The sequence below is a fragment of the Strix uralensis genome, chromosome 4, assembly GCF_047716275.1.
Source record: "Strix uralensis isolate ZFMK-TIS-50842 chromosome 4, bStrUra1, whole genome shotgun sequence".
Classification (NCBI taxonomy): Eukaryota; Metazoa; Chordata; class Aves; order Strigiformes; family Strigidae; genus Strix; species Strix uralensis.
Genome location: NC_133975.1, coordinates 100,120,175 through 100,144,071, shown reverse-complemented (window position 1 = coordinate 100,144,071; position 23,897 = coordinate 100,120,175). Strand labels below are relative to the sequence as shown.

Genomic DNA, 23,897 nt, shown 5'->3' with positions numbered 1-23,897 from the left:
ACAAGTTTTAACCTGGTATTTTCTTACAGGCTAGACATGCCATTTTCTCTGTCTCACCTTGCTCTTGCTCTTCCTTGTGCATCCAAATCAACAGTTGGCACTCCAACACGAACAAACCGTGTAAAAAGAGACTGCTCCATGTTGGAGTATTTTTGAAAAGCCATGTTCTTAATGACTGGTGGCAACTGATGATGGTCACCAATCATAATCCAGCGCTTCAAACGACTAAATCCATCTTGGGGGTTCTAGAATTAAACAATTACACAACTGTAACTATTACAATATAATCAAGGCACTCAATTACAACACATTAAAAAGCCAACTGTATCCTGTGCTGCATCAAAAGAAGTAGCTGACAGGCAGGTTGAGGGAGGTGATTCTCACCCTCTACTCCGCTCTGGTGAGACCCCACCTGCAGTGCTGTGTCCAGCTCTGCAGCTCCCAACATAAGGGCATGGACCTGCTCCAACAGGTCCAGAGAAGGCCATGAAGATGATCAGGGGCTGAAGCACCTCCCCTGTGAGGACAGGCTGAGAGAGTTGGGGTTGTTCAGCCTGGAGAAGAGAAGGCTCCAGGGAGACCTTATAGCGGCCTTCCAGTACTTAAAGGGGGCTACAGGAAAGATGGGGAGGGACTCTTCATCAGGGAGTGTAGTGGTAGGACATGGGGTAGTGGTTTTAAACTGCAAGAGGGTAGATTTAAATTAGATATTAGGAAGAAATCTTTAACATGAGGATGGTGAGACACTGGAACAGGTTGCCCAGAGAAGCTGTGGCCCCCTCCCTGGCAGTGTTCAAGGCCAGGTTGGACGGGGCTTTGAGCAACCTGGTCTAGTGGAAGATGTCCCTGTCTATGGCAGGGGGAGTTGGAACTAGATGATTTTTAAGGTCCCTTCCAACCCAAACCATTCTATGATTCTATGATTAACAGTCAAATTGGATGTCTTAGTATAAGCCCTAAATGTCAACATTTGTTCTTAAGCTACACTGAACTGCAGTCATTTTAAAGACCATTAGCTTCTTTCCAATCTAGTACCAGAAAAAAGGAGTAGTAATTTAAATTAAGTCTTGTTTCTTATAAAGCAACAGGTAAATTTACCTATTAAAATGAGTAGAGAAACATCAGGATAAATATCGTATTACATTGTTGTAAAGGCCAAAAGTAACATATTGTCAGAGAACAAAAGGAAGAACCACAATTATAGAAGTTACAGTAGAGAAAAAAATAATTTCTATGCAGCAGCATTACTCTAGAACAGAAATTTATTTTTTGGAGATAGTGAATATGAACTGCCTGAAGCATCTGAAAGTTCTAGTGCTCACATGTCTGACACAAACTGAACCTGCCTTTCAAGTGCTTTGTAGTTCATGTGCTTCACCTGTTTACCTCTGGAATTTGCACATGGCCTCTTCCATTACCAGGATGTGCTTCTAATTAATCCTCACCCTGGCTCCTGGACTGAATGCTCTTCAGTATCTTTGGTATATCTCTTTCCAGTTCCTCATCATCCTTTGTGTACCTATGTTACACACTGACAGAGCTCATGAAAGAACATTGTAACATAGGGACAAAAAAAGGACCAGATGTGTGGGTAACATTATCTAGTAATTAGAATCCTGAAGATTTGCACCTGCCAGTTTTACAATTCAGACCCTCATTTCTTACATACTCCTGTGATATTTCCATTTTCTCATAGGAGCACTATTCAAAACAGAGCCTAAAGTTCCTTTTCTTGCCATTTGAAGTGGAAGAGCTCTGAAGCCCTCTCTGATCAGAGAGCAAGGAAGGAAAACTGAACTCTGGACTGTCCAGCTCATCAAGCCTGAAGATGCCTTAAAGTAAGAAAGTAAGAGGATGGAAATTATTTTCAGTGGCATGGAAAAAGATTTAATTTTTTTTACCCTCTCAAAAGGTTATTGCTTTGAAGAAGACCAAGCATTCCATATAATCATTCTGCTCTTATCAGCAATTTCAGTCTTGGACAGAGCCCTCCAAAGAACTCTTGTTTTTAAAAATTTCTTACACTGAATTCCAAGTGCAAGAAGTCAAGTACTACTACTCTGTAAGCCTAGTTCTTTAGGTTTTATTACAAAACCCCCTCAATTTTCAAGGACTATTTGGATGGCTGTTGTGAATAAGGTCATGGAATATCCCCTAGAATATTGCTCTGTGGTGAAATGGTCTGCTTTAGTTACACAAAACTCTTCAGCTTCTGCATGGCTCATATACATTTATTTCCCCTCACCAGCTTGATGCATCTTGCTATTCACTGCTCATTCAAACATTTGAAAAACACTATGTTTATTTCACTAAATATAATTTTATAATCAATTCAAACCATGGTAAAAGCCATGCAGGTTTTATTCATTACACTGCACTGCAGCACAACATTGTGTTATGATTTGTGAGAAGCCTCACCCAACAGAGGTTTGCTCTCCAAACACGATGGAGAGATATGTGCTCCTGTTCAGAGCTCAGGCAGTATTTGGGGTTTAGAGAGTGAATTAGTTGCCTACGTGCTCAGAATTATCAAAACTCAGTAGTCTTTAACACAGCGAGAAGGTGTTAAAGACCTACAATAATATCACTAAAACTTAAAAACCTACAGAGTTAAACGGCAACTAAGAACAGGACTTGGGCTTTAACAGCAATATGGTTAACTTGGACATGCACATTCTTTGGTACACTAGGCCCATACTGAGTTACTTTCCTGCAATTGTATTGTACTCTCCATTGTTAAAGGGCAAAGTGAAAAATTATGAGCTGCAATTACAAGTATATCAAATATTTCATGGAGTTTCTATCACGCCTTTTTCATTTTCTCTCAGAATGAAAATCCAAAAGCTTGGATGTGGTTATCTAGAAGACTTAAAATTATTGCTTTTCAATGAAAATATCTGCTCCAGGCAAAACTTTTGAAAGAAAACTTAATTTTAGAATATGAACAAATACAGACTGTGTATTTTTCAGAAAGCCACCAGAGTAAGAATCAAATCAACAGTACAGACAGTCTTCAGTTTTACTGACTTCCTACACGTCAGTTTCTGATTTGTAGCTGAAGAGTTTGTACAGAGTTCCTGAGGGAGCCCATACTGCACTGGATTCCAGGGGTGAAATTTTATCTCATGATAATCTGGGATTATAGTCTGAGTGAATGTGTTGAGTTTAGAATGATCAGAGTAAACGTTTTTAGGGAAAGATACTCAACTTTAAAAGTTGTTGGCCTTCTATTACACAGCCCCTTACATTACAGAGCGATTGCTACCTGGCTTCTTAAAGACTGTGCCATAAATATCCCTTGTGCCATATTAGCTTCAGTTTCCTCCTTTCCTTCCTTGTGTTAGCAGTACCTTTCCAGCTGCAAGACTTCATTCAACTGCGTCACATCTGCATTCCTTTATCTACTAATTGTTGGTTTGCCAAACACAATACAAACTGTAGCTGATTCCAGGCTAAACATTTACCAGTTAGCTAGACAAAAGGTGCATAATTATTGGGCAAAAGTAGAAGCAGAACCAGTAACCATTTCTTTTCCTTCTGTGGAGTTGTAACATCAGTTAGAATGTCCCCTAACTACTAGGCTCATTTTCCTCAAAGTTGTAGGTGCTAGGTATATCTCTCTCTCTCTCTCTCGTTAATCTTGTCTGAAGCTGACCAAATACCACAAGCAACGTAAGCCTTACATTCTTGGGAAACAAACCTGTTATTTAATAAGTAGTAATAATTTCAACCATTTTTAAAATTAGCAATAGTAACTATTAAATGAGAAGAATAAAAGTAACAAAGCCAGGACCTAGTTCACATAAGTATCTCTACTTTTTTATTTTCAAAATTAAAGCCTGCTAATCCTGCTATTTAGTCAATAAAAGCAACATATTTAGAACCTATTAGCTTACTCCATAATATTAAAAAACAAGGATAAACAACTAACGTAGAACAGCGTGAAAGTTCTTACTGCCCACTCAAATGGCAGTTATCAGTTCTAGGTTACTTTCTGCACAAGGTATTTTCCTTTTAATATTCTATATTGTTCAAGAACACTGACTTTCATCTATCATTTTTTGCAACATTTTATAATTCAGATCTAACCTGTAATAGGAGAGGTATAAAGGTTTCTATCTCCAGAATCTGAGCAGACTCTTCCATTAAGATGTTGTCATACTGAGAAAGAAAACGTAAAGAGATGTCCATCAACCAAACAATACAAATTAATGCTGTTATTCAGCCTACCAAAAGAAAGCATCAATCACTCATTAATTTTTTGATGGGTTAAACAGGTACAGCCAGATTTTACCATAAAGGCAAAATATCAGTATTACCAAAAAGCAATGTCAGAGGGTGAAATCCTACTACATCAATGGCAGATCTATCTGTACCCATCAGTGCTTACATCTAGAAAGAATCCATGACTAAACTACATAACATACTTCCCATATGCCATAACCCATCTGCAAGAGAAAAAGCTTTCTGCAATGAGCAAACTAATTTGGTATCTTTGCATTGAAGCAGAAACAGAGCACTTCTGTGATTCAAAGCAGTGCATTATTGGAGAAAATAATACTGAACGAATTATTGGTGGTGGGCTATTGTTTTCTTTTTGTCAGATAAAACTGTACTATAAATTAATACCTATGGTTAACACTGCAGAATGAAAACAGCATTCCATCATAGCTCTTTTTTCTCAAATTGCTAATTTTTTAGATAAACAAAGTTATAAAGGCCATGGGTTTTTTCTTCCCAATTCTGCCTTTATTACTCAATCATATCACTGCTGCTCATCATCCAATATGGCAAAACTATCTTTTTTTTAATAGACACGCACTATTAAGCATTATTGTATATACAATAACTTAAAAGCAATCTCATCTTTCACTTACAGAAGTTAAATTCTTCTTCAGTAAAAGTACAAATTGAAACACACTAGTAAAAAAATGCAACTCAAAATAACCTAGTTGCCTAGATTTAGGACAGATAAAAAGGTTTATACAAGGGGGAGAAAAACCAAACCCAAAAAGCAATTAGTGTAGTAACACTAGTATAATCATTACTTTGAAACCTAATTCAACCAGGTCATGTCGTTTCAGAGCAGCATGAGTACAAGTCATGGCAATGATTTTTGCTTCTTTCACCAACAGGTATTTGGATCTATCCAGGCCACTGCGGAGAAGTTCAAATGCTCTGAATTCCTATAGAGGAGAAAAGAAAATCTTGAAAGTCAGAATACAAAAAATTGTTGCTTATAAGATGTATTCACTCAAGCTATCTGGCCACCTTCTTAATACATTCAGGCAAGCAAGTTATGAAAATATCTACTGTTAACAATCCCATCTGAATGATTCTTTTATGCTAAACCCGGAAACAACAGTATGTCAAAAACCAATTTTTTAAAAATACAATCAAATAATTCTGCAACTTGCGTGCATATATAAATTTGCAGACAATTAATCAATTAATTCTGAGGAACCCTCTCAGAATCCCCAAAGATTTTGTTTTACTGTATCTTCTTGTTTCCTACTTTACTGCATTATACCATCATATCAGATTCAGTATCAGAAAGACCAATATAGTTAATATAACCAAATTATACACAAATCATCTTTACCCTAACTTTTAAAAGCTTCTCAAGCAATTCTGGGAAAAATAGAAGATAATCCGTTTAAGTTACTTCTAGGTTATCTGATTAAAGGCAATTCTCTGTAAACACAAAGACCTTGCGAGGATGAGGAGCAGTGATAGGCGCACCAACCTTAGTAACCTAATCAGTGAAAATGGAACACAAAGAATGTCTGCTTCCTAAAATCAGAATGTAACAGATTAGACCCCTGTCCCTATTGTGAAACATCCCTATATTATTCAAAGGTGGAAATTCTCACCTGAATGCCTTGCAAGCTAATGAAGCTGCCTAGAGGTATATACTCCTTTTAGGATGTAGGGCAAAGGAGAATTTTGGAATTGTGTAAAGTTTTTTATAGGATTAGCCAGATCCACTTACCTTTAATAGTTACATGTCTTACCTCAAGCTGAGTGAATATTTTCTTAACATGTCTAAAACACCCTTCAGCAATTTCCATATCTTCTTCATAGGATTTGCCTTTGAAAATTGGTTGAGGAGCATTTGCAAAATACTGGTGAAAAGGAAAGAAACTGGAGACATCCGTAACATCTGGCAATTTTCCACCTTTAACTTTCACTTTGCTGATATACTCCTCCCAACGAGACATTACCTATGACAAAATGAAAGTGCCATATTGACATGCTTTTATATCATAAAGTCCATCGGCAAGGTGTAGTCTTGCACATGTAGTATTAAAAAAAATTAGCACAAAAGCAAGGTATGTTGAAATTAGCATCTGACACTGTTATCACCACAACATTTTCGAAGCTGTGGTGGGTTGACCTTGGCCGGCTGCCAGAGTCATACCCAGCATCTCTCACTCCCCCCCGCCCCGAACAGGACAGGGGGAGAAAATAAGATAGAAAAGTTTATGGGTTGAGATAAAGACAGGGAGATCAATGAGGGATACACAATACACAGAAAATCACTGTTTTGTATACTGTGCATCTGATTTCACACTGGCATTTAACACCATAAAAGCTTTCTAGCAGGACCATCAAGTAGTGCTCTAACGCTTGTCCAAAATGGAAAACAGCCCACAGATTTTCCTATCTGAAGGAGAAACTTCAAGTTAGAACCTCTGCCAGCAGTCAGAGAGCAGCAATGCTAGCCTTTCAATTGGTGAGTCATCAGGCAGGATTTAAAACAATAGCAATACAAGCAATGTTGCAATTATAGCTTTAGCTGTTATTGTATTTTGAACCACCAAAGAAAATGCGGGTTTTTTTAGACTCAATTCTGAAATATTCACTCCAATTTTTACAAAGTGTTTCATAACATACTGAGATCATACAGTCTCTGTAGAGGTATTTCAATCCTTACTTGGTATAAGAAAAAGTGGCCAGCTGTTTCACAAGTGTAAGAAACATCTCCTGGGACTCCAAGACTCTCTTGCAAGCGCCCAACTTCTCGTAGAAGTTCAAGTCTTCGAGCCAGCACATAATTAACTCTTCCATACCTACAAAATGGATTAAATATAACATATTTTGTATTTCACTGTTCTAACTCAAAATTGTTTTATCTATCACAATAAGAGATCACAAAGAAACCCAACACCACCCCAGAAAACTTCCCACAACTACTACCCAGTTCCAAAACAAAGTTGCTTTGTGCTATTTGTCAGTTGAGCCCTAATAATTTAAAGCCATGCGAGAGCCATTACTGTAGAAAAAGCTCCTTTTATCCTATCACTTCAACAAAAGCATCATAAGTGTTAGTAAAACATTCTCACGATGCACCTGTAAAGTAGAAAAGCATTCCAATATAGTGTTTAGGAACTGTGGTACACCACACGTTACACAAACACAAATAATACAAGTCTATGGACCATCATAAATAGAACCTATACCCAAAGTTTCATACAATAAGGCTGACTTCCTTTAGCAATATACAAAATGTCTTGCAATAAATGCTTAGCCCACCGTAACAGACAGGTCTGCATCCACACGCATGTACTCATAGCTGCCTGTTGAATAACTTAGGGCTTTTATGATTAGTTTGTAACCTACTCCTTCCATTCTTCCTCCTCTTACACAATTCAAGACCGATTTTTTTCCTTTATAAATCAATTTCCTTATTCCATGCACTCCCACCCTCCCAGAAGCAGTACAAGAAGAACAAAAGTCAATGAATCCTATTTTCTAAAAAAGAAAACAGATTAAAAAGTGGTATAAGAGAGTGGAATTAAAGAAACAAAACAGGACACTTTCTTTTAAAAATGCATACACAGTTAAAAGCTCAACTATGAATAAATGTTCTTATTAAACTTACTATTCATAAAATATGTTTTCTGCACAGAAAAAAAGATTACACAACCCCTGGTAATCACAATGGGTTCCATTGTCTTACTTAAAAGGGTGAGAGTAGTTAAAGATGGACATTTGAATTTACTAAGACACAACTGAATATGATATTGTTCACAACTGGAAAAAACAAGTTCCTCAGGAACTATGACAGTTAAGATCCTTGGAATACTAACTAGCTTTTTCTTCAGCAAAACTAATCCATTATAATTACAAGCCACTGCAACCAGTTGTGTTTTTCTTTCCTCACACTTCCAGTGTCCTCTTATTTCTCACAATTCAAGTCATATGTCCTCTTTTATGTATTCTTTCATTGCTACAAGAAGTTTCTTTAGCCATGATTCCCTTTGTGTTTAAGTGACAGCACCAGTTTAATCAGCTCCTCTCCACCTTATGTTCTTATACCCCCTGCCCTGCTTTGCTGTGCCTACAGAGGGAGCAAAAAATGAACGCTAAGCTTGCAAGCAGTAGTAATACCTTAAGCAATGTTGTGCCCTCTAAAGCAGCCTGACACAAAAAAACCACAAAGTCAGAAGCAACCTAAAAACAAACAAAAAGGTATATAGGAAATAAACTTCTCACCATAGTGCAGACCAACTTCAAATATATCTGTACTGGGTCTGGCTGAGCTGGAATTGGTTTTCCCCTACAGCAGCCCTCATGGTGCTGTGTTTTATGTCAGGAGCTGGCAGGGTGTTGATAGCACACTGGTGTTGTGGCTACTGCTGAGTGGTGCTTACACAGCACCAAGGCTCTTTCCGACATTTCCCCCCCTCAGTGGGACGGGGTGGGCAAGATCTTGGGAGGGGACACAACCAGGACAGCTGACCCGAACTGACCAAAGGGATATTCCAGACCATATGATGTCTGCTCAAGTATAAAGCTGGGAGAAAGGAGGAAGGGGGTGGGGTCACCCTTGGTCCTCCAAGGCAACCACTACACGTATTGGAGCCCTGCTTCCTGAGAAGGCCCGACATCGCCTGTTAATGGGAAATAGAGAATAAATCTCTTTTCTTTTTGCTTCCACGTGCGGACCTTTGCTTCGCTTTGTTTACATTAAAACTGCTTTTGTTTTACCCACAAGGGTTGGTTTTTTTCCTATCTTATCTTCTTTCCCCTTTTTGCCCTGTTGAGAAAAAAAAAAAGGGGTAAGGGGGGAAGTGGTAGAGCGACTTGGTGGGTACCTGGCATTTAGCCAAAGTCAAACCACCACAATATCCCTCAACCCTTACCCCTCCCTCTCAAACTGCCAAAACCCATAGGACTTGCAGTAACATCACATAGGTCTGGTGTCACCTTGAAAAAGAATTAAAAGAGTCGATGCAGCGTGTCTCAGAGAAAACGCCTTTTAATGATGAGCACTACTGTTCAAGGAATATACCAAACCATGGACATTACTAAATAAATATGTGCCATGGCATCACTTCACTAAGAAATTTTGGCTATTAAATTCCGGAATAATTTGACTATGTCAAAGCATTAAAATTTAAAAAAAATAAATAATAAAAATCACAAGGTATTTATTTTGCTACATGAAACTAAACTATGCATACGTGGGTAGCTTCTAGTGACTATATATAATTTTTACTACAGCTTTTGAAGTCTAAGCATTGCTATAATAATCCAGTACTGGACAGTTCAGTTATTTCCAGCACACAAACCTTATACTCCCCACTTACATTTATGAATGTGTGTAATCCTACTGAGGTCAGCTGGACTCACATGTAACAAACGTACAAATATTTACAAGAACGGGTTCTTAAGTCTTTGTACTGATACAGAGTTGACAACTTTCCTTATATATGTATTCTTCAAAATGTATTATTTACCAGTGAAATAAGCAACTTTGTAGTTAAGCAATATTCTGAAGAATTAAAAGAAGAAAGTTTTAATTTCATGTTTACATTTATTGATGCAATATTCACCATGTCAGTAGAAGTGACAAATTTTTTATGCAAATATGATATAACTGCAAAAACCTACCTTTATTATTCAACTTTCTCTCACAAAACAGATCAATTCTATAAAGTGTATATGGGCCCACAATATTCTATTCAAGCTGTTGAATTTCTGAACAAGCAACCGCTTGATTCTGCCTTTGGATTCTCAAGAGAACACAGTTTCGCTACTGAATAAGAAACAAAATTACTTAACCCTGTACTGAAAACAAGTGTGCTCTGAGTTACTGGGATTCAATAATATGAGAAAGGTAAAACTTGTCAAGCACATCTCTTTGCTCATTTACAAGGGCAGTAGAATGGTTTCAACACATACAACTTGCTATGATATTTATACAAGTGAGTTTATCATCAGCACCTCCTTTCTCACCTGCTGAAATCTTTCTCTGTCTCTAATTCCTCTTCTCCATGACCCAGACGCAGGAGGTGGCGCTCATCAATGTCTAGAGCCATGATTTTTTCAAACAGCTGGTTCAAGGCCTAAAGATTGAGAAGAACAGAAGAAAAGGTAGTTTTTAGAAGTTCAGCAGCTCTTGCAGGGAAAAACTGATGAATTACTGGTAAACCAGATAGGAAATTATGCCTATTTTGGTATAAATGGAAGCCAAAGCAAACATGAAGTTAATGCAGAAACTAGAGCTCTTAATCTTGACAACAGGGAAATTAGCCTACTAAATATCTTATATTTGCATGCTCTATACAACAATTAAATTTGATTTTACAATTTTAAAACAAAAAATTTTATTCTATCACCTAGTTAATTTAGTTGATAAAGCTATCATTTTATAAAACTGTCTCAAGAAGCACACTTTGCAAACATTGATTTTGTTAGATGACTTCAAACCATTTAACTTTTACTGTACATTAGAAGAGTGTGATCTGGTACTGACTGGCAGGTGCTGTGACTCTATTCCATATGGATAAATAAATTTTGCTGACCTGAACTTCAAGGTGTGCTACATCCACTGCCTTAAACTCTTCAATTCTCTAACAGCTTAATATCAACTGTCCAATTCAGTGGACTTACTCAAAGGAGTAAGTTTGTAAGCACTGGATCATCAAGTTATGAAATTAAGAACAAACATGAGCAAGCAAGTACTTCAAGTCATCCGGAAGTCATGCAAACACATTAATGTACGGCATCAAGGCACAGGGAACGAACCCTGCTGAGATACAGTTTACTTCCTGAAGTACAATTCCAAGTTTATGTTCTCATGTAAGTCTTGACCGGTAAGAAGAGTCTCCTACCTGCTTCAAATTATTTCCTTCCTTTTCTCCCCAGAGAAAAGTTGCTCTCAACTTCATCACCTGTTATTCTCCCTCAACCCACTGTAGACTGGCCTATATTATTCCAGGTTGTAACTCCTCACCAAAATGAAGCCCCATCCACCATTCTTTGATCAGAAGCGTAAATGTCTGATCTTGCTTTGACAGAAAAAGATGAAACGTTTTTGAAGTGGTATGTTCAGTTAAAATATCTCATACCTGAGATAGGATAGGCTAAATAGGGAGACCAGGAAATAGATGAACTTGATTTCCAAACCAGATGCAGATTTACAGTAAGAATCCTTAAGACTTTTATCATTATTATTCTTATTTCATATATGCTTGAGAATTAGCAGCTAAACTCCATCTCTTGTGAATGGAAAGCAAGCATTCTCAGCTGAGGAGGCCTTCCCTTAGAAGCACGAAGCATAGAGCAACCCGTATTCAAGAAAGATATTAGCAAAATCTGGCATGCATGCAGTGAATGTGCAACTATAAGAACTGTGCAGACAGTTTTTAAAAATACTTCCTAATTTCTACCTCCAACCAGTTAAAGATATTGAAAACTTCTGATAAATAGCTCAGAACTACAAAACCGAAATTCAAAAATTTAATTTTACATTATGAAACTGGCAACACTGCACACAAACCAACTCAAGTTTTCATTGTTGAGACAACTGTAATTCCAAATCTACCGGTCTCAATACCTGCTGTTGTTCTTGGTTTTAATTACAGGAGAATTTCATACATGTCTGATACTTTACCTGATTAGAGTGGGTAACTATAAGAGTTCGTTGTTCTGGGAAATTATGATAAAGATTGGATATTATCTGGACTGCTACATCAGTTTTTCCAGTACCAGGTGGACCCACTACCTAAAAAGAAACAAAAAAAATTAAAAACAAAAATCAACACACAATTTATCAGAATATTGCACAATACAGAAATGTAGCCAGTTGGGGGGGGACGGGGGGGTGGGGGGGTGGAGAGAACAATCCCACAAGACACTAACATCACACATTAACGACAACTAATCTTCTGTTTCATGTACAATTGCTTGCTGGCTTCTGTGAACTTCAAGAACATGTACATACACCTGGAAAGACTTAGCCCAATGCTAATGCAGATTCCTGCCCAAGAGGAATATGGTAATCCAGCAATTACTTGCTGGCTTTTGTGAACTTCAAAGAACAAATAAAATACATCATAAAAGATTAATTCAGATTAGTTAGACAGATCCCTGCCTAAAAGGAATATGGTAATCCAGCGTATGAAGTACTATTCTGTTTTGCAACCCATGAAAACAGACCTCCTCAGAGGAAAAAAACACTGTTTAGCCTCAGGACAGGCTAAACTTTAGGGAAACCGTGCAAAAAGCATCAAAACACACAATTGAAAAAGAATAAGGTGAGACAGATAAAAAGAATTGACTCCCTTTTCTTCTGTTCTTTATATTTACTCAAGAGTCTACAACCGATGATATAGAAATAATACTGACAGTTTTTATAGGCTCAATTATACCAACGTTGAAAAATTGACACTTGAGACATTTTAAAGGTATTCAAGTATTATAAAGCATCTCAAAGTAATTTGTTCTTTGTTCAGTATTAAGATTCACAGAATAGCAGGTTTCATATATCTACACACAAAATTACATACTGCTATGAAATCATGCTTGCTTTATTTAAAGAATCTCATTGATCACTGCATTCAAAACCAAGTAGGACTGTACTAGACAGAAATACACGACAATGACAGAAAATAAAACATAGGCCTGTATTACATAACTGTTTTCTCAGTCTGCCTTCTCTCCCTGCAAAAAAAATGCATGATGTAGTAAAAAAAATCAGAAGTATATCCTCAAAAAAAAAAGCTGACTTTGTCATTGTTCTTCCCTTTTGACCTAACAGACTCTCATTCTCTAACCTCTTAAAACATCAACAAATGTGGTGTTAGTAGAAAAGTGCAAATTATATAATGATCATCTTCTCAAATATTTACGAAAGCTGATGGATTACCAGGCACAGAAAGTTACTTTTCTTCTTTAAAGCCCTCCAGAAGTGAGGTACATGGTAGTTTATAATGCATTATACATTTGCATCTGAAGGTCATTAATAGTTCAACAAATATTATACTATCAAACAGTAGGCAATGTTAATTAAAAGATGACAATAAAACCTAGGTGACTTAAGAGGTGCCCTCCCCATTATTTTATCTGTTTATTATATACTACAAAATGGTAATAAAATTTTTAATTTCCCAACCTTCTTTCCTGTTGACAATACTACTGATAGAAAACAATGCTCCTATACACTGTGGGGGTATTCTTAGACAAACACTCTAATCATTTAAAACCCAGCAGTTCAAATCATTCAAAAAAAACCCTTCCAACATTGTTTAATAACCAGATTTAAAGACTCTATCACTGTGGCATTTTCACAGCATTCAAAAAAAGAGCTTTCACTTCTAAATAAACCTTATAGTTGATATTCTATCAACCACCAGAAAGTTCTGCTGAATTCTACTAGAAAACATATATACTCAAAAACAGTGCCAAGAACTCAGGTAACTTTTAGACACATTTATAACACCACTAATTTCAGCACACTTAGGCAGGCAGGGACAAAAGGCAGACAATTCTACTGAGGTTTAGTTTTTTCCTTTGCCTTGCATCTTTTGTGTGCTAGCTAGAGTGTACAGGGAGTGGTAAAACATAAGGAGGAAGGAGAGGAGGAAGAGTATGGTAGGAATGAATATCAATACAAACCCCTAAAAATTAGCATTATTGCCTATACAGGCCAAGAAGAAGTTAAGAGTATCACAGAACAGTCAATCAAATATTCCATCCAGTCACTACCAGGATAGACTGTATGTCACTGGGAGAAAGGTACTTGTAGTCGAAGTCTAATTGAGAGTGGTAAACCTTAAAGACCTTTGCAGAAATTCACTGATCAAAAATTATTTTCATAACAAATCTACAGCTTTAGTTTGGTTTGTAACTTCTTAGTTCTAGAATTCAGTAGCATATAAAGCACACTACATTTCACAAGACAGCAGAAAAAAGCTCCCTGAAGACAACTCAATGACTTTCATTTCCTTTAATGGAGTTAGATCAAACTGAAAATGATGCAAGTAATTTAAAACAGCCAGAAATGACAGACATGGCAAAAGTTTTACAGTCTAAAACTAGCAACCCAACTACTGAAAAAGTAAATTCAGTTGTTGTGGAAAGTCTTCAGCCACTGACACACAGGACACAGTTATACAGAGATCAAATGTGTTTCTGTATGATTTTGTGAAGATAGGAAGATGTTGAACCTTTGTATGTTAATTTTTCATATTTTTAAACTATTAATAGAAGTGACCTCAGCAAGGCTACAGAAATGGTCATTACTGCTATTTCACTGAATGTACCTAAAGCCAGAATCAAATGTAAGAGTATAAAATCCTTAAAAATATTTTTACCATAGTTAGCCCAGGCTGCATTCCCGCACGTATAGCTTCAATCTGAGTATGGGTAAATTGAATAGTATTGCTGTAACAAAGCAAAACAAGATCAGAAAATTGACAGATTTTGCCAACAGTTTTGATAAAAGCAACTGTTTTAACAAGTTTGATTTAAATTAATTGGCTATATATTTCTTCAGAACTACATGCTTGCAAACTTTTATCTAAATTAAACCAACATTATAACTATCTTCTTTACAGAAATGACAATCTTGCAATTTCTAAACAAGACAGTAAATATGTTGTCCATATGACAACAAAATCATCCCATCTAGAAGACTGCCCCTGTCTTTAGTTATTATTTGCTGAAAATGCTGTAAAATTATCTAGGTATGATTGTTCTAATATTCAAAGTCCTGACACAATACTAAAAGACAGTATTTCTCATTGTTCTTCAAGGGATTTTTTTTTTTAACAGAGAGGGCAAAACAGAATAGTCTGATTTAAATATAAAGCAAAATATTCTCATATTCAAATCTTCCTTCGGTACTGAAAACACTTGATTTATAATCAGCAATACTATTTCTTACATATTTCTGAAAATGAACTGCTATGCATCTATTACCATTTGTAAATAAATTCTCATCCATTTATTACCGTTTTGGTTGATTATATGGATACGGTCCCCTGTTTGGAATTATATGAGGCTCTACAATCAGTGTTTTAGCTTCTTCAGATTTTTCTTCGTTCCCATCCTCTTCTTTTCTTTTCTTCCCTTTACCTCCCTTTATTGGGAAAGTTATCCTGCAACACATAGTTTAAGACTACACTTCAACACTTTCACTATGATACCAGACTGTCTTAGAAGTTTATATGGAAAGAATTTTTTGTCACTATTAAGATAAATTTTCACACAATAGGGAAACAAGAGCTGCAAATGACAAAGTGTTAATGAGGATAAGGAAAAGAAATGACAAATAAATTGATGAAGCTGATTTTAAGAAATCATATCTGACAAAGTATGTCAAAAGTGCTCTTTACATAGCTTGAAAAGCCAGGAGCAGTGCTGAGAGCCATCTGGAAAAACACTGAAGGTGAAGAGTTCATAAATGAAAATGGAAGGGACAGGAGTAAAGTTGTAACAGAAAGCCACCAGCACCGTTTGTTCAGCAGTAATAACTTGATTTTGTTCTAGAACTCATGCACTTTTTTTTTCTTTAAACAAGATATGTCAATGATCTAAACTGCTCCAATACATAAAGCCTTCTATCCTCCCATTTCAATCTCTTTTTATAGCTCTATCATATGTTAGCAAGCTTCTCAGCTTTAATTCATAAACAAATCACGGTGAAGGAATTCCAGTGGCTATCCAATTAGCTTGAGACAACAATGCAGACATCTTTAACAGCAATAATTGCTTAGTGTCTTTACAGGACAAATGCAGCAGTAGGAAGAGCAAGAGCTCTTCATAAAAAGGAATATCTGTATTTCAATCTGTGGACTGAAAATGAACACTACTTCATCAAGGGAAATCATGCATGGTATCTCATCTTGATAGCTTCAGACTATTTTTATATCATTATATAGTGTTAGTGCCTCCTCCACATATATTCTACCTGCAGTGTTTCAAAAAAACAAAAAAAAAACCCAAACCACAAACCATGGAAGATTATTTCCCTGCTTTTCAAGATTCTATTTAGCCATGGTAAGAGCAGACTGGTGTGGGTGGAAAGCCATCTTTTCCCTCCCCAGTCAAATCCATTCCTTCAAAAGGAAACATATTTCAATTCTCATTAATTTGTACGAGAAAAAAGATAATAGTTTCTTCAGTCCAGCTCAAGAAACTGTTCTCCAACGCACTATGACACCCAGTTGCCAAAGTCCACCAGGAGGGACAGAACTCTCAAGTCTAAAAATGCTGGACAACAGCACCACTGAAACAAAACATACAAGTCTCATTTAACGGTCACAAAGGTAGCCATCCTATTTCAGAAACCATTTCTAAAATAAAATAAGCAATATAGGATTTCAGACTTAATTCTTTATTTTGATTGAATGGTGTTTCCAAAAGCTCCAATTTTAACTGGTGTTGAAATTGCTGTTCTCAGTTTGCTTTAATGAGACATGTAAGGAAACTATGTAATTAAAAACCTTTAGGCTGAACTTGAGGACGCTAGATACCATAATGCAGAAGTGAATACTACGTGTCTTGATCTAACCTCATACTGCTGCTTTTCCCATATATTCAACAGGCTCATCTACAAGCAATGCTCTCGTGCATTTTTGTACAGCAGAAGCTGGTCCTGAGCCTAACTGTAGTACAGTTAACTCTGTTATATAACTATTTAAATCTTAATATTAACTTATTAACATCTTTTCTTAAAAGAAACAGAACCTCCCTTCAACCACTGAACTCAGCTCCACCTTGCACTTCAGCAAGAATACCAGACCAGGAGTACTTGAAATTTTGAGATCACCTGAAGGGGGGTATTTGCAGAACTGGATTGTCAACAGTCACTTTAATATTGTACCCAGGAAAGCTAGCTTTTAGGTGATCAATGGACAGGAAAGTGTCATTAAAATCCAGAGTTGCAATCTGATTTGGCATTTTCGAATAGTGTGCACTACTTGGGTCTCCATATCCAAGAATGATGTCATGCAGCCAGTCAGGAACCACACAATCTGTGTTCATTAAATTCCTAATAGTCTCCAGAACAGCCTGCAAATTAGAAAAATAGAAAAAATATGGTTGGAGAGATTGAATTTTTACCAAGAAAACGTGACATACTGAAGGCTAATCAAGCCTATTCTGAGATGCTAGCATATAACAGTCTTTAATTGACAGGTGTTTGGTTAGATTGAGTCAATATATATACTGTGTATGTATGCAACAAAATGCCAGTGTCAAACCATGTAATTCTTAAAACTATCCTGTTAGTAAAGAGGTAGTAAAGAGGACCATAATCATCAGCAAAGTTTTCATTCCAAAACACTGAGAGGGAGGAAAAAAAAGGTATAGAAGACCCTCATGCAGCTTAAGGCTTCTCTTTCAACCCTATAAATTTCATCCCTGAAGACAGTTTAAGTTTCCCTCCAAAGCTTGCTCTTCAACCCCAGATTAATTTATCTACTCACCTATGATTATGTCAGTATTTTATTTTCTTTCCCCCTCCTATGAAAACACCAATGCTCCAGACCCTGGACTTGCACACAGGGTGTGTGCATTTTAACTAAGAGGTAGCTGAATTTTAGTCTTCTTGTTAAAGGGCTACTTTAGCGGCAAGTCTTCAACAATCACCCTACTTGAAACCTGGTATTAGGACATCATGCATCTGCTGTTCAGCAGAAGAAACACAGGATATGAAACCTGTACTGATTTCCAGATCCTCCAACTTGTCATGCCATCAAACATGGACACAAATGGATGGCAAACATGGTGCATCAGCACCAGGATATGACACCAGGATATAATATGGACCTTCCAAATGCCGATCTTGTAAAGAATAGTCAGCCAAAACAAAGAATGGAATTTTATTCTGATAGTCTAAATTTACATATCCAGCTCCAAAGGGCAGGATTTTCTGCTCTTTTCCTACTTGCATTGTATCATTCAAGGAATCAAAACAATGTGATCACCATTCCTGGTTTAACAGTTAACCTCTATAAAGATTCTGATCCTTCCACTCTACTCAGCATGGGTGAGACCATATCTGGAGTGCTGTGTCCAGTGCTGGGCTCCTCAGGACAAGACACACAGACACACTGGAATGAGTCCAGCAAAGAGCCTCTAAAATGATTAAGGGATTGGAGAATCTGTTATATGAGAGGCTGAGAGAGCTGGGATTGTTTAGCCTCAGGAAGAGAAGACTCAAGGGGTGGTGTGGTGGTGAACTTTTGTCAGTTTGTATAAAAAAAACCATAATGGGAGGAAGTAAGGACAATGGAACCATGTTCCTCTCAGTAGTACCCTGTGAAAGGACAAGAGGCAATGGCCACAAATTGAGATACAGGAAATTCCACTTAAATACATGAAAAAGTTTTTACTGTACAGGCAATTGAACACTGGAACAGGTTGTCTAGACAGGTTATGCAGTCTCCATCGCTGGAGATACCCAATTCCAACTGTACAAAGTCACAAGATCTTGAGCAACCTGCTCTATTTGACTCTACTTTAAGCAGGGCTCAGACTAGATCGTCTCCAGAGGTCCCTCCAACTTCAACCATTCTGTGAATCTATGATTCTGTTCCTTCCAATCTCAACCATGCTGTGGATTCTGTGATAGCTCTGTAAAGTTATTAACTCAAAGGGAACTTAGCAGTATAAAATTTAAGACTGATCTTAAAGCATATGCTACATCCTTTCCCTATCTAAAAAATTTTTTGATTGTCTACCAGCAGAATGGCTCCTACTATTTCAAATTTAATTCTCATACCAAGGAAATATGTCATAGCAGGTCTCTCCTTGTACAGGAACCTCTGGAGAGTCAAATTCCTAGCTGTTGGAAGAAGTGAACCTGCATGGGATAATACAGCTGCCATCAAATATCACTGTGACACAAAGTATACTCTAAAGCTCAGCCCTATTTTATAATAATGGGGATGGCTCAAAGAATCTCACCTGATGCCTACAAACCACTCCAGAAACCTCCTCTCCTTTTGGCTCTCCAAGGTACGTAGCGTATTTCTTCTTGCTCTTGGTCTTACAAACATTTTAGTATGTGACCTGCATGACCAGAGATGTCCTGCACCTAACTTCTGAAGCCTGAAGGTCCTGCAATTACTTCAAAGGCCCAAGACATATTGATGGGCAAATCCCATATTAACAAAGAATATTTATATTTTTGTTGCAAATGTAAAACAAGTGTCTGGCTTTAATGTAAATTAAGCATAGCTTAATATATTTGTGCTTTTCTTAGCACAAATAAATCTGAAAACATGGCTTCTTCAGGTAGTATTTCTAAATCTAGATGATCAATTTCTAAGATGAACATTTAAGAAATAGGTCCCTAACAGCTAATACGCTGTTTTTACATCACTAAAACTTGGCTTCAGCTTTTCAAAAGTAACTTCTATACATGTGAAAATAGATTACTTCTTGTGAGAACTAACACTGCTGATCAATTATAGCAACGTAGCGGTGTGACCTTCAGCAAACACACTGTATTTGCACTTCCACTGCTGTCTCATTTGCTTAATTAAGGTTGCACAAGAGCTCTCTTCTCTCCTACAAGCTCAGCTTAAAACTTCAAGCTGCCTACTATCTGCTCAATACAGTATCAAAACTAACCACAGTGATACCTCATTTTCTTTTATCCAGATGAAGTTAGAAAAGTTTGCAAGTGACGTGGAATGCTTGCACCCAAACTGACAGCGATGTTATGAATCTGAAATATCTTTGTCTTGACAAATGAATGTGTGAGACTTAAGTAAAAACAAGCATAGAATGGTTTGTATTGTGATTTGCCTCTAAGTTAGCTGCAAGCACACAATACAAATTTGAAAGCTACATTCACATCTAACAGCAATTCTGAGCAAACTTAAGTATTCACTGTAGCACTTTCCCTCTGACTACACAGAAATGCATACGTAAGTGAACAAAAAACACTTATACAGTGCTGCACACAACACATCTATATTGCCGGGACACCAACAAGCTTTGGCAGAGAGTGCTTGTGTTTATAATGTAAAATCAACCTGCCACAGGCACACAACATCAAGAATCAATTTTGTTTTGTTTTTGGGTTTTTTTAATCTAAAGTTATAAAGAACTCTGTGAAGTACTTCCAGTATACCAGTCCACAGCTGGATGGCACCAGAATGCTCTGTGCAGACTGCAAGCTACTGTTTCACACCAGAGGCATCTTTCCAGATAAAAAAAAGAAAAAGTCAAAGTCTTCCTGCCTCCTCTATCCATCTGAACTTGTTGCAGAATCCTTTACAATAAAAATCACTTCAATTATGCAATCCAGGATTTTAAGGCACCAAAAAAGGCAATTTTTCGTTCACGTTGCATTTTCATAATGGAAAGCTCAAGGAACGTTAAAGATTCAAAGATCTAAATGATCTAATAGCAAAGAAACTGAGCACCCATACAAGAAATATTTTCAGATATACAAAATTATGCACTTTCACAGCAAAAAAGGCCAACAGAATCTTGGGCTGCATTAGGAAGCTGCCAGCAGGTCCAGGGAGCTGCTCCTTCCTCTCTACTCAGCACTGTTGAGGCTGAATCATAGAATAGTTGAGTTGGAAGGGACCTTTAGAAGTCATCTAGTCCAACCCACCCTGCAATGAACAGGGACATCTTCAACTAGATCAGGTTGCTCAGAGCTCCATCCAACCTGACCTTGAAAGTTTCCAGGGATGGGGCATCTACCCTGTTCAGGTGTTTCACCACCCTCACCGTGAAAAATTTCCTCCTTGTATCTGGTCTGCATGTACCCTCTTTTAGTTTAAATCATTACCCCTTGTCCCATCACTACAGGCCCTGTTAAACAATCCATCTCCATCTTTCTTGTAAGTCCCCCTTAAGCACTGAAAGGCAGCAAGAAGGTGCTCCCCAGAGCCTTCTCTTCCCCAGGCTGAACAACCCCAACTCTCAGACTTTCCTCACAGGAAAGGTGTTCCACCCATTTTTGTGGTCCTCCTCTGGACCTGCTGCAACAGGTCCATTCCCTTCTTGTACTGAGGACCCCAGAGCTGGACACAGTACTCCAGGTGGGGACTCACCAGAGCAGAAGAGAGGGGCAGAATCATCTCCCCCAACCTGCTGGCCACACTTTTTATGCAGCCCAGGATACAGTTGGCTTTCTGGGCTGTGAAAGCACATTATCAGCTCATGTCCGGCTTTTCACCCATCAGTACCCTCAAGTCCTTCCCTGTAGGGCTGCTCTCAATCCCTCTATCCCCCAGCCTGTATTGATACTGGGCGCTGCCTCAACCCAGGTGCAGGACCCTGGCACTTGGCCTTGTTGAACCTAATGAGGTTCGCATGGGCCCATGCCCCAAGCTTGTCCAGGTCCCTCTGGATGGCTTCCCATCCCTGAATCTGAAGCACTGTGTTCAGTTCTGGGCTCCTCAGTAACAAAGAGAGACATGCAGTTATTGGAGTGAGTCCACTGCAGGGCCATGAAGATGATTAAGGGACTGCAACATCTTTCACATGAGAGGCCAAGAGAGCTGGAACTGTTCAGCCTGGAAAAGAAATGGCTCAGGGGGTATCATATGAATGTGATAAATAGCTGATAGGAGGAAATGAAGATGAGGGAGCCAGAGTCTTCTTGGTAGTGTCCCATGACAGGACAACAGACAATGGGCACAAATTTAAACACATTAAATTCCATCTGAACACAGGAAAACACTTTTTTTACTATTCAGCACTAGAAGAGCTTGCCCAGAGAAGTTTTGTATTCTTAATTCTTGGAGATATTCAAAACCCAACTAGACGTGGTCCTGGACAGTCTGCTGCAGGTGATCCTGCCTGAGCAGGGGTCTTGGACTAGATAATCTCCACAGCTGATCTGCAACCTGAATGATTCTATAATTCTGTAATTATGGCACCTGATCAAAAGAGTTTACTACAGGCAACACAGACCACTTGGTCAAAGTTAAATTTACGTCACTTCACAGTTCTAGAAACTCAAATATACATTTCAACTTTGCTGGAAAACTTTCTTCTTCCTGCTTTAACAGAGGATAAAGAAAAGCTAAGGTATTGATAAGCTTCCTGAAAAACATTTGCTGAATTTATATGCAAAACTGAATTAAAGTTGTGTGCATAATTTTAGTCTTACTTATTGGCAATATATAGTATCATAATGCATTAGCAACAGGTTTATTTTGAACTCTGACCAAATTCCTTGAAGGCTCTCCTGACAATGAATACCCAAGGAAGCAAAACGCTAACGAATCATGCACTGCAACTGTGTGAAAACTGTTAGGGCAGGAAAAAAAGCACCATTCAATCTGCAAAGCTCCAGTTAGCATAGAATCTCTCTGAGGACTATCAAATACATCAGTGTTAAATATCTCACCTGGCACCCTCCAAACCCCCGTAAGAAACTGATCCAGTGATGTTCCCAAAAGCTAAAAGGTTTCTCCAACTTCACCTTTTGACTAGTTACCCCTCCTTTTCCTACAGTCCACTATCAGGTAACAAAAACATTCCACATATGCCCTTAACCCAAAAGGCCAAATACAACTAATTCATAGGCTACCAGTCAAAAGACTGAAATTACAAACTAATGTTTTATTAATATACTCAAGTGAAGTAGGAGTGTTCTGATTTTCAGTTACTTCAACACGTACCTGCAGGAGGAAGTTATCACCAGCTGACATGCTCTAACTTCCTGAAGTTATCCAACGCCACCTAAAAAGCCTAACTACATGCATCTAAAGTCTCAGTACTGCTGGCATATTCAGACAAACTCTTATCCTAAGAGTCAGTGAGTAAATACCTTACCTTGAAATTGTTTTCTTTTGGTTTTCTTCTCATTATTATGTTAAATGTCTCATAAACATCTTCTGCTCCATTTTGGATTGTGTTGGTCATGTCCTGTTGATACTGGTTTGGGTCCAGAAACACTCTGTATGTTCTGCAATCCCCTTTAAGTCTTGGTTTGGGTTCAGGTCCTGCCCGTAATGAAACAGTAACATTAGAATTTGAAGTAGTGCTAAAAGCAGATTATCATTCAAATAAGTGATCCATAATTGTTCCTGAAATGAAATTTAGACAAATTCATATGATGAATCTAATTTCTGCACAGCATTACAAACATTTGTATTTCATGTTTTCATCCCATTTCTAGCAGTTTTTGAATATAAACTATTTTATTCCTAAAACCAAAATGCCCTGGATTTCTTTAACCAATCCCAGAGGAAACTAGTTAACCTTTCTTGGGCTGCTTATGGAATATTTTTTTTTTTTTTTTTCAAGTACGTAATGAATTCAATGAGCATTGCTTAAAAGAGAAGCAAGCCAACAATTAGGCTGTTAAAAAAAAAAAAAAAAAAAGAGAGGAAAAGACCCCCTTACAAACAAGTTTTGGTATATCATACCTTCTTCAATAACACGCCCTTTCTCATCCAACATGCCCTGGATCTCACAGCCTCTGACATACACCAGGCCAGTTTGCTCTACAAAAGGTCGTCGTCGGTCAAACTTGGTGCCATAAGGTTGCGTGGGACGTACCGTAATCAAAAAGCAGACATCATGTTTACGCAGACCTAAGTACAAAAAGTAACATTCAGTAATTTGATTGAATGCTAATTTTCCTTATCAGTTCCTTAAGATACATACACACAATGGAA

General features: G+C 37.6%; 1 protein-coding gene across 1 annotated transcript in view; it reads right to left on the bottom strand.

Moving 5' to 3' along the window:
• The window catches only part of AQR (aquarius intron-binding spliceosomal factor), a 56,140-nt gene that overhangs the window by 9,377 nt on the left and 22,866 nt on the right, over positions 1-23,897 (bottom strand). The window contains exons 18-29 of the mRNA XM_074868198.1: positions 23,646-23,813; positions 23,050-23,219; positions 17,066-17,307; positions 15,246-15,392; positions 14,607-14,676; positions 11,906-12,016; positions 10,246-10,355; positions 6,938-7,073; positions 6,015-6,224; positions 5,049-5,186; positions 4,090-4,161; positions 58-245 (exon numbers count right to left, since the gene is read on the bottom strand). Of these exons, the coding sequence (XP_074724299.1) occupies positions 58-245; positions 4,090-4,161; positions 5,049-5,186; positions 6,015-6,224; positions 6,938-7,073; positions 10,246-10,355; positions 11,906-12,016; positions 14,607-14,676; positions 15,246-15,392; positions 17,066-17,307; positions 23,050-23,219; positions 23,646-23,813 (1,762 nt within the window). The remainder of the gene's footprint in view (positions 1-57; positions 246-4,089; positions 4,162-5,048; positions 5,187-6,014; positions 6,225-6,937; positions 7,074-10,245; positions 10,356-11,905; positions 12,017-14,606; positions 14,677-15,245; positions 15,393-17,065; positions 17,308-23,049; positions 23,220-23,645; positions 23,814-23,897) is intronic.